We start from the raw sequence: 10,377 nt of genomic DNA, 5'->3' as shown, positions 1-10,377 counted from the left end.
CTCGCGTCACATGAAGACCGAGACCACCAAACCCCCCCAGGATCTTCCCATGTATTGGCAGAGCCCTCAGCCTCAATCAGCCTCAGTGGCAGCTCATTAATTAGCCTGAGCACTCCTGCCAGGTGGGAGCCCTGCTCCGGCTGGGTCTCGTGGGGGCATTTTGGCCTTCCCAGGGTGGGGAAGGTGGTGGCTCCTGAAGCAGCAGAGATAAGAGCCGCTGTGTTAGCACCATCGTGTGGATCTGATCCATGGCACAGCATTTCCCAAAACCCTCCTGTCTGTGTGCTTCAGCTCTCACTGGTGGTTTTACACCTTTCCTCCTCACGTTGGGTTGTCCCCAGCCTCGAGGGACTTCACCATTCCTACAAACACACACTTAGCAGCACCAAAACATGCCTATTAACTTTTTTTTGTGACTTTAGGGTACGAATATTAATCGCATTCCGGAAGCATTCAGCATAAAGCAAATTAAGAAACAGCACTTTACACCCGGAGTTGTACCCAGAGAAGAAGCAGAGCTACGAAAAGCTATTATTTGCAGAAATCAAAGTGTGCCTGTGCAAAGTGCCACACCACGTGGACAATGCCAGCCTGCCATTACAAAGAAACCCAAAAAAACTTTGAAGCCTTCCCCTTCCTCCATCCCTGCCCCAGCAGGACCTGCAGCTCCTCGCTGTGAATGCCACGTCCATCTCCCAGCCCCAAACCAAGGCCGTGCCGCCAGGCATCCCAGCGGGGTGTGCTCTGCCCCCTGGGGATCGGGGTGCCCACGAGGTAATGGGGACGCAGCAGCCAAACCCCGCCATACCGAGGAGGGCGGTCGGTACTCAGGTCCCCTTGTCTTTCTGCACAGCTCCCTCATGTTTTCTAAGCCATAAAATCGGTGTTTATCTCCCTGCTAACTGCCTTACAGAGATCACCTGGAAATAGGCCTGGAAATATTCGCAGGGCAAACAAATATTGAAGAAGCAGCAGCAGCAGCAACTCCCGAGGAAAGCTGATAGCTCAGAGATACTCAGCCCTACCACATTCCAGAGCGTCCTTTTGGAAAGATTGCCATCTTGTGTCTCCTCCGGCGCTTGAGTGTTGGTTGCCTTTGTATCAGAGACCACGGGGCTCGTTCCGGAGCTTTATTACACACAATCAGGGACAATAAAGACCCCTGACAGTTACAGATGGCTTCGGTGTGTCCTGTTCTCAGTGCTACCTTGTAAAGTTGGACAGTAATGTTTCCCTCATTTTTTTTCATCTCAATTTATGACTCCTCTACCATGAAAAGCCACTTATGCCCTCCACGGTTACATACACCATATCCTTCAAGGCCAGTAAATCACAGGCTCAAGTCATGTCAAATTTCGTGAAATAAAACTAAATTGCAGCTGTCCTCTGAGGCAAGAAGCTGCAGAATTGACAGGGAATGAGGTGTTTGAAGGCAAAAACCTCGCCGGCGGCTTCCTGCGGTCCGTGGGGGCAAGGGTCACTGAAAACCTCGACGCGGAAGAGAAACACCTGACACAAGGGAGCCCAGGGGACCCTCCACTTCACCCCAAGGCACCTCTGGAGGTATTTCTGTGGTCTAAGGTTAAGTGTTCCCAGCCAGCCAGGTTTCTGGGCAGACGGAGAAGCTGGCTGAGCACTAACATGGCAGGGTTTCATGCAGCTGAAGCCACCTGGGCACTGCACCAGGTAGGGAGAAGCTGAGGATCCGGCACACAAACCACATGCTGACCCCCAAAGGAGCTCCTCCACGGACACAGGAAAAATCCAACCCTAGAGAACAGAGGATTACAAGCAGCCATAACGGAGAGACACAAAAAGATGCAAAACATCTCGTTCCAGATCCTTGGCTGATAAAAACCGCCGCACACAGCATACAGCTTGGGGCTGGGATCTGCTTCCCCACCCCTGAATCTTTAATGTGCGTGTACACATCGGTTAATCAGCGGCGCGGGGGACGGAGCGCTTTGTACCTCCTCTCCACGTGTTTGGCAATTAAAAGGCTTCTCATTCAAGCACAGAGAGGGAAGGCAAGGGACTTTGGCTGCAAAGCATCCATTATTCAAAAGTGTATCCATTATTCAAAGTTTTTCTTAAAATCTTATTGTCAGCTTGAAAGGAAAATGAAAATGAGGTTTTGAAAGCTGTGCTCCAGTGATATTCCACTCCAATTTTTGCTGATTTCAAGTGGTACAACTCCAGCCACTTGGAAGAGCTGAAGAAATCCTTCCTGGCTCCTGAGAAAGGCAACACCCCGTGGGTAGTCACAGTTGTTTCCCCCTCACTTAACTCCAGCTAGCAGGGATGCAATACACCGCAGCACGCTCCTCTCCCAAGCTGTTCTGCTGCCCCCCCCATGACGCCAATAAGTGTTTATTCAGGGGAAGGCGATAGCAGGCATCCAGCCAGAGCCATCAGACACCCACCAATGCCCTGACTGGCTTGCTGAGACCTGTAGACCCATCTCAGAGCAGCTGGGTGAAGGCTGCTGTGATGTCCAACCTTCTCACAGCACCTAGGAGCTGCAGTTTCCCTTCATGGTGCCACCAGGCAAGGGCTGAGCTGGAGACACGTGGTCCTACAGCACAGCTCAGGGAAGGAGACCCTAAGCAGAGCTTACGTGGGACCCCAGCCCCACAGGTGGGGACAGTCAGGGGGGCCCATCATGGCCATTAACCTTATTAAGGTGCACAGAGGGCCTCTAGGGGCTCATGCACAGAGAAGGAAAGGATGGGTTGGTGCTCTAGTGCTGGCTGCTAAAGTCAGTGCTAGCAAGAAATAGTTGCAGATGCTGTGCATCAGGCTCAGAAGTGGTTGTTAAAGCCTGAAGAATGCTTCAAAGCCATGAAATAAACAAACTTCTTACTATGGCTAAAATAATTTTTTGTAAGCAGATAGCAATAGGTCTTTAAAAGCTTCTCTGTTACTGAAGAGGTAAGGTATGGGGTCTCTGAGTGCCTGCAGACCTTTCTCCTTGGGTGGATGGATCTCAAGATGAGGCATAGCAGAGGTAAGCACTACTCAGCTGCAAGGGACTACTGTGACCTTTTTCAGGACTTCTTGTAATAAAAGTAATTTCAAAAATATTAACTATTTTTGAAATCAGTTTTTTTAGATTTTTCCATATAACTAAGCTGTGGAACTGCTGTGATGTGACTTGAAGAAACCAAAGATATTATTTTAGCTAAGCAAATTGATGGAATGATGGTAGTTATAGCCTAATGAGCATTGAAGGCTAATGACCACACTGACCTGGGTGCAGCGTAGGACTTGAAGTCCTTGCATGTGGCTGGGTGCAACAGGGCAAGGGTCCTGCTCCATCACTGGCCACTGCTACTTGTAAATATTATCAGTGACTTTGAGGAGACAGCTTGAACATACAAAATGAAGCTACTGTTCAGCAGGCTTTGAAGCCAGAGATTTTATTTTAGGCAGCCCATTTACCTAAAACACAATGATACCCTAAGAGTGGGTGCTCATCAAGTGCTTCCAGGGTACTGAAATGAACCAGGCATTATCTATAGCAAAGCTACGGCTCACAGCTTATTTGGATGAATTCTTCCCTGCAATAGACCATTTTCTGCTATTACCTGTGGAATAAGCTAAAAAAACCACTACTTTTCTCCTGAAAGGAGAAGCTGTGCATACCATGATGGATTTGCAAGGCTTTTAAAGGATGGATGGGAGTTAAATAACTTCCTCCAGGGTCTGAGGCACGGCAGCGAAGATGGGAGCAAAGCAGGGCTGGAGCTGCTGCCGCAGTAGAGGTGTGCTAAGAAAGCCAGGAGGGCTATTGCAGCAAAGGCAGCACTTCGTAATTGGAGGCAACGCTGAAGCAGCTTGCAGAGCCAGAGTCTATACAATGCTAGGAGCTGGAACAGCAGGGCACAGCACAGACAAAGTTAAGTGTCGTCAGATCAAATGGCTCAGTTATTGTGTCTCTACAGTCCATTACAGCTTAGGTCTCTCTCGTTAAGCCTCAAAGAGTGTAACCTGCTCGTTACTGGAGCTTTGGGCTCCTTTTGTTTGCAGTGATGTGAAGGTAACCCCACCCATGATCACTCTCTTGCGGCTGAGCTGAAGCAACGCCAGGTCAAGAAGCACACTCCTTCCCCAGGCACAACTGCCTGGGAGCATGGGAGGCAATGGGGAGGGCGGGCAGGGGAGCAGTCACCCTTCCTGGCTGGTCACTGCAGGACAGGTCACTGGCTTCATTCCCTGTTCAGAACACATGTGCCTACCTTCATCCCTCCAACCACATCATCTTCACTTTGTGCTTTCCTTCAGACCCAGCCATTTCATCAGGATGCTCATCAGATGCCTGGCTGGGCACTGCTCTGATGTCTTAACCCTGTAACTCCCAAATGAGCATCAGCAGGAACCCTGTTAGTCACATTTCCTTTTTGTCCAGCTCAAACTATGTTTAAAGAAAAAAAAAAAGCTGCAACTGAGCTACTTTCCTTCTCCCATAACCAACAACCACAGCCAACATAGGACACAGGGCTGTTGTCAATAAGGGAAAAGTGCCCCATAGCCTACTGATGGGTGAGCTGTGCAAGAACTCAGTTTATGCCTACGCTATATACGTGACTCTTTGCCCCAAGAAATGTTATTGGGTCAGATTTTGAGTGTTGTGTAAATTTATTGAAGATTTTGGGAGGCCAGACAGCCTTGTCAAAGTTACTGCTCCTGCAGTAACAGGACATCTGCAAGGTAAGCTTGATGCTGAGATTTACCATATTGCACACGTCCCATCACATAAGAAATCCCTGACAGTGCCATGGGGTCCCTGGGCTGTGTGAAAGGTGTAGAGCAAAGCACTTGGCCATGTAACTGAGCAGTGGCTGCAGAAGTTGTCCAATTTGCTTGGGCTGTGGAGATCTGAGCCTTGGCAGGAGCCTTTCCAGATGATGGTGAAGCAAAGAAAGGGGTCAACTAAAAGCTCGCACGCATCAGCAGCCACCCCTGTTCTGCTGGCATGCAGTAACTTGAAAAGCCACCATAACTCGTGTCCCTGCCTCATGTGGCTTGTCCACTGCTGGGCTCGGAGCTTGGAGAGTCTCCTCTTCAGGGCAGGGGCAGAGCAGGAGGCTGAGTCTGGGGAAACAGCCCTCTTACTTCATGGAGATGATGACCTTGCCTGTGGACTTGCGCTGGAGCACATGGTTGAAGGCTTCATTTACCTGCAAACACAAAGCCCAAAGTGTTTATGGCGATGGTCATCAGGGCAGGAAGGGGCAGAACGAGAACATGTCGGAGAAGGCAATTGCTGTGTTGTGATGTCTGTGCTGTTACATGCCAAAAAAAGTGTCAAGATAAAACAAAGATCTGGTTGTATTTATGTGGATTGTACAACAGGCTGTAATACAGACTGGCATAAACAAATAGCTCTCACTTTGCATCTGAGTCCCTGGAATCGACTGCTGGGATCGAAATAACTCAGGAGCCAATAAGCTCCTGGGTATTCCTCCACCTTACATCCCTGAATCAGCTGGATGGTGCCTACATCAATACTTCTGAGTAGCTGAGCCGTTACCTAAGGCTTACAACGCCATCAAAACAGGGGGGAAACCTGTTTTGAACACCTTCAGAGGTGCTCAGGGGAAAATGCAAATGAAGGCACATCACAATCCACTAATCCATTTCTAAAATATCCCAGCACATTATTTTCCAAGACCAAACTCTTTGGTATGGGAGTGTGCGTTTTTATGACTTCCCCATTGAGCATGTTGCAATTTTAGCCCTGCAGTACCAAACCAGGAGTTAACGACTCCCTGGCTGAAACCCAGTGGAAGAAGATTAAAAAAGGTGAGGGAAAATGGGATTTCTTGATTTAATATTTTTCTTAGGACTCTAGAGGCTTCTATGCCAGGGGTCTAACTGCACACACAAACCTGTTTCTACCCACATAAAAAAGACTTTGCTAACAATCCTCAGGCATCAGCTCAGCAAATACCTCTTCCAGCTTGAAGACCGCTCCAATGTGGGGATGGATTTTTCCCTCCTGGCAATACTGAAGAACAGAGGAGATGGCAGAGGAAAAAAGAGGAAAATCCTCCTGCTGGTACCGACTGCAGTACACTCCCATGGCAGACACATTCTTCAGAAGCAGCAGGTTGGCAGGAATCGAGGGGATTTTTCCTCCGGCAAAGCCCATCACCACAATCCTGCCCTCCCAAGCCAAACTGCGCAAAGGGAGGAAGAAGACATGCGATGGGTACCTCGAAGCTCATCCCAAGGCAACGCTCACACGCCAAGGAGAGCGGACAGCTGTGGATGATGAGCTTTCAGGCACAACTGCATCGGCGCTCTGGGCTGTGCCACGTGTTAGAAAACATACTTGATGTGCACAGGGGGCTCGGGCAGAGGTTTTGTCCCTGGGGGCTGGTGGGCGCCTGGACCCTACAGCAGCCCCTAGGGCTGTGTTAATCAGCCCTGACATGCGTTAATCAAGCCACGAGAATGCGTCTTACAAAGCCACCATCTCCTCAACCAGTCCAGGGCAAACAGCCCAGAGGGGTTGCTTCACCTTCCCCCAGTGGGCAGCAAAGCCTTCTGGTGTGCCAGCAGCATCACCTCTGCTGGCACAGCTTTGTCATGCTCTGATTTTGGCTCACCTTTGCAGAGCTGCCTTGAAGACGTCGCCACCGACAGCCTCAATGGCCACGTCGACCCCTCTGCCGCCTGTGAGCGCCTTTACCTCCTCTCTCAGGCTGCCCTGGCTGTAGTTCACCCCGTGGCTCGCGCCTCTCGTCAGGGCCAGCTTGCATTTGGGGTCGCTGCCAGCTGCTGCTATCACCTGAGACCAAACGGAAAACCAACACCCGGTGCAAAAGCTGCTCTGCTCAGGAAGCACCGAGCACCTTAGCCTCCAGGTGCATTTCTTATTTCATTTATGGGAAATGGGAACATGGAGTTGGAAACCCCACTCTTTCTCCTTCTATATTCAAATGTTTTCTCAGATGTGCATCAAAAGAATCACTAGGTTAAAATGTGCTCAAGTGCCTGAATGACTTTAGGAGCCTGGGGCTGGGAAAAGGTGTGTCTAACCCCCTTCCAAAAATGATGACCCATAGGGGAGGTGCAGGAAATCCTCACGCTGCCCAGGGGAGCGATGGAGTCTTATAGCAGAGCCCGAGGGAGGTGGAGGGGAGAGGGTGGGCTGTGATAGCTAGGGGAAAAGAGGCTGGTGTCGGACCCAGCAAAGGCCTGGCCTCGATTCTCTGCCTCTGTCACCACAATGCTAGGCCACCTGCTTGTCAAGATGTGGCACTAGAGTACACACACAGAAGGACAGGCTCTGGTGAAAAGGAAAATACCTGGATACCTTTGCCTGGAACACGTTGACAGCCAGATCAATGATGGCAAGCCCAGTGGCCCCAGCTGCTGCCGTCACCAGCACTGTTTCCCTGGGAGAGAGAAGAAGAATGAAAAAGCAAAGGTCTATGGCACAACAGAAAAACATCCCTAATTCCTGAATGAAGCAGTATTTCAGTGGCACAAGGATCACCCTGCCATCGGGATGCACTGGGTACCACGGCCACTGGGGTGTCTGTGGCATCCCCGAGCTTGGCCAGATCCACGCTGCTTTTTCTACCAGAGCATCAGGCAGAGGTACGTTAACTGCAGGCTGGGGAGAAAATGCTGCTCCCGCACGGTACGGGCCTCTGCTCCAAGCAGCATTAAGCAGCACACCCTGGGAGCTCAGTGCCCCGATGGTTTTGCCCGCAGAGATGCCTGGGGCCAGGCTACAGTTCCCGTGCCACCCTGAGCTGCTGCTTACCCTGGCTGCAGCCGTGCCCGGCGGCACAGGGCCAGCCAGGCTGTGCCGTAGGCGATGGGCAGCACCGCTGCGTCCTCGTGGGAGACACTGTCAGGGATCTGCCACAGCATCTGCAGATAGAGATGTGATGTGGGAAGGGATGGGATGAGGCTTCTGCATCTGAGCCCTGCTGAAGCAGACCCACTGCACAGCGTCGGGGGGGCTTGCTGTGCAAAAAGGCTTGTTTTAAGGTGTTTTTCTATTAAACATTTATTTGCTGCTGTTTGAAAAAGCTCCCCCAGGCATGCGGTCCCACAGAGGAAAGGAAAGGGCAGAAGGCAATCCTAAAGGGTGGTGAAGCAGCAGCTCCAGCAAGGCTAAAGAGCTGAACAGAGGCAAAGGTCTCCCGCAGTCTGGGGGGAGAAATGTTCCGTCCTTACCTTCTCATCAACGACACACTCCGCTGCCATAGCTTTAGTGCCAGTCACACCGATTACTCTGTATCCCTGCCAAAAATAGTGATTGGATGGGTGTTGGGAGAGAAATAGCTCAGTCCTGCTGTTCCCTCCGAATTAAGCATTTCATTTCCCTGCATTTGCAGGAACAACCGTGAACAGCTCAAGCTGTGTCTAACAACAGCCCACGTAGCGGCTGCATTAACTGCAGGTATTTACCCCTTTCCTCTTCTGAGTTCCCTGCGTCCTTACATCCCTGTGTTGTTCTTACCTCCTTCACGGCACTAACGTTTTCTCCCGTCTCCATTACAGTCCCCGAAAACTCCATCCCTGCAGGAGGACAAGGACATGCACGTGTTGACACAACCCATTTTTGTGTATGCAATTAGCAGCATCCTCAGCTGACGGACCTGCAGATGAGGTCTCGTTTCCAGTACCGTGAAGCTGCAGAGATCACCCAGCAACAGGCACTTCTGTGCTCCTCAGCCCTCTCACCATTACTTATAACACTGCAATGCAAAGAAATAACCACCGGGCTCTGCTTCCAAGGCTGCCGAGCATCCGTGCCAGGTTGCACCCCCACGCTGCGCATGGAGCAGGACCCCAGGCCAAGCCATGAAGTTTTCAGCAGCAGAGCACCAGTTGGGCAGAAGATGGCAGCATCAGCCCAGGAGACAGCAAGTGCTTGCTAGTTAAGGCAAGACTCTCTTAGCTTGGAATACCAATATATTTTTGCAGAGGAAGGAAGGCACTTCCACACCGTGAGACTTCAGAAATGTGCTTTTTTTGCACATTTTTTTTGCCGCAAGACAGCAGTTCCTGGGCTGGCGGAGCCAAAGGAGCTGTCAGCCCAAAGGAGCACCATACACATGCTGCCTGTGCACGGTGCTGCTGGAAGGCGCTGGGTCAGAGGGATTTTGCAGAGGGAGAGGAGGTGCCTTCAGCCACATGCGCTTATGGCGGTTATTGCAGCTCTGGACAGAAGGACCCAGCCCTGCCCAAAACCACTCTGTGCTTTGGTGTTCTTAGCTTCCAGGCAAACAGTATTTTCTGTTGCTCTCCCCAAACTAGCAAGAGCTCTTTGCATGCCACCTTCAAAATGCAAAATTATTTTACGTCGAGTATTATCAGAGGATGTTAAAATGTGATCCTACAGACCCTAAAAGACTCCTCAAGTTAGCTGATGCTTTCTCGGCAGCGGCCTTCACCTTGCAGGGCTGCTCATCCCCCTAGGATGTGACACTTGAGCACATTTGGCACTGCCCCTTCTGCACAGCTCGGTCACCTACTCACCGGGGGTGAACGGAGGAGTGTGTTTGTCCTGGTACAGACCCTGGCAGGCCAAGATATCGGCAAAATTTAACCCGCAGTAATGGACACCCACGCGGACCTGCAGGAGAAGGGGACAAACATTAAACCCTGGAGCACGAGTCCCGGGGTCAGCAGCTTGGTTTTGCTGTGGCCGCGCGGGCTGTCCCCGAGAGGTTGTCCTGGTGGCAGCGGACAGCACATGTTGAAGGGCTGCTGCCATGCTCCTGCGAGCCCCCGTGGCCCTACCTGGTGGGGCTGCAGCGGGGGGGCCGGGAGGTCCTGCAGGAGCAGGGGCTTGGCCAGCTCGGTGCACAGGGCCGCTCGGTAGCCCCGGGCACCACGCAGCGTGGCCAGGCCCAGGGTGCTGATCCTGAAACACAGGAGCATGGGGACACCTCAGGAAGGGTGATGGAAGGGGGGGTCCTGGGGCTGAGCTGGGGGGGGGGGCAGTAAGGGCAGAAGGGGGAGAAAGGGATGGGGAAAGGGGGACGAGGAGGGATATTGGGGGCAGAGAGAGGGGGGATGGAAAGCTGGGGCTGGTTAGTGGGATGGGGAATGGAGGAGGGTACAGGGAAAAGGGGATGGGGAGGGAGGGGGAGTTTAGAAGGGAGGGAAGGGGGGCACGGGGGAATGGGGTCGGGAGTGGAAGTGGGGGGGGAATGAGGTAGGGAATGGGGGCCCGGGGGGCGGAAGGCGGGTTACGGGAAATGGGAAGGGGCAGGTTCAGCAGGAGGGGAGCGGGAAGGGGGCCCGTGAGGGCAGGAGGCAGCCGCTCCGCACCGCCGCGCCGCCGCCGCTGCCGCCGCCATTCCGCGCCCCGCGCCGCCTTCCGGGCCCCCCCCGCGCTGCCGC

At 52.2% G+C, this 10,377-nt stretch overlaps 1 protein-coding gene across 1 annotated transcript; it reads right to left on the bottom strand.

The window, feature by feature from the left end:
• Window positions 1–4,619: 4,619 nt before the first annotated feature.
• Window positions 4,620–10,377, bottom strand: LOC118243741 (quinone oxidoreductase-like protein 2). The gene is made up of 10 exons (XM_035538108.2): window positions 10,306–10,377; window positions 9,772–9,895; window positions 9,508–9,604; window positions 8,486–8,544; window positions 8,200–8,265; window positions 7,781–7,890; window positions 7,325–7,406; window positions 6,615–6,796; window positions 5,954–6,182; window positions 4,620–5,180 (listed from the first exon to the last, which is right to left on the bottom strand). The coding sequence occupies exons 1-10, from the start codon at window positions 10,332–10,334 to the stop codon at window positions 5,112–5,114; spliced, it is 1,047 nt and encodes a 348-aa protein (XP_035394001.1). The 5' UTR covers window positions 10,335–10,377; the 3' UTR covers window positions 4,620–5,111.

This window comes from Cygnus atratus, chromosome 8, assembly GCF_013377495.2.
Source record: "Cygnus atratus isolate AKBS03 ecotype Queensland, Australia chromosome 8, CAtr_DNAZoo_HiC_assembly, whole genome shotgun sequence".
Taxonomy (NCBI): domain Eukaryota; kingdom Metazoa; phylum Chordata; class Aves; order Anseriformes; family Anatidae; genus Cygnus; species Cygnus atratus.
This window is presented reverse-complemented; position numbering and strand designations above follow the sequence as displayed.

Bases quoted from the DNA above. Each gene is read 5' to 3' on its own strand.
- LOC118243741 (XM_035538108.2), bottom strand. From the start codon at position 10,334: ATGGCGGCGGCAGCGGCGGCGGCGCGGCG. The intron at 7,407-7,780 runs GTAAGCAGCAGC...TCTCTCTCCCAG, and splicing joins CGGGCACGGCTGCAGCCAGG to GGAAACAGTGCTGGTGACGG. The intron at 5,181-5,953 runs GTATTTGCTGAG...TTGTGTTTGCAG, and splicing joins CGGTCTTCAAGCTGGAAGAG to GTAAATGAAGCCTTCAACCA.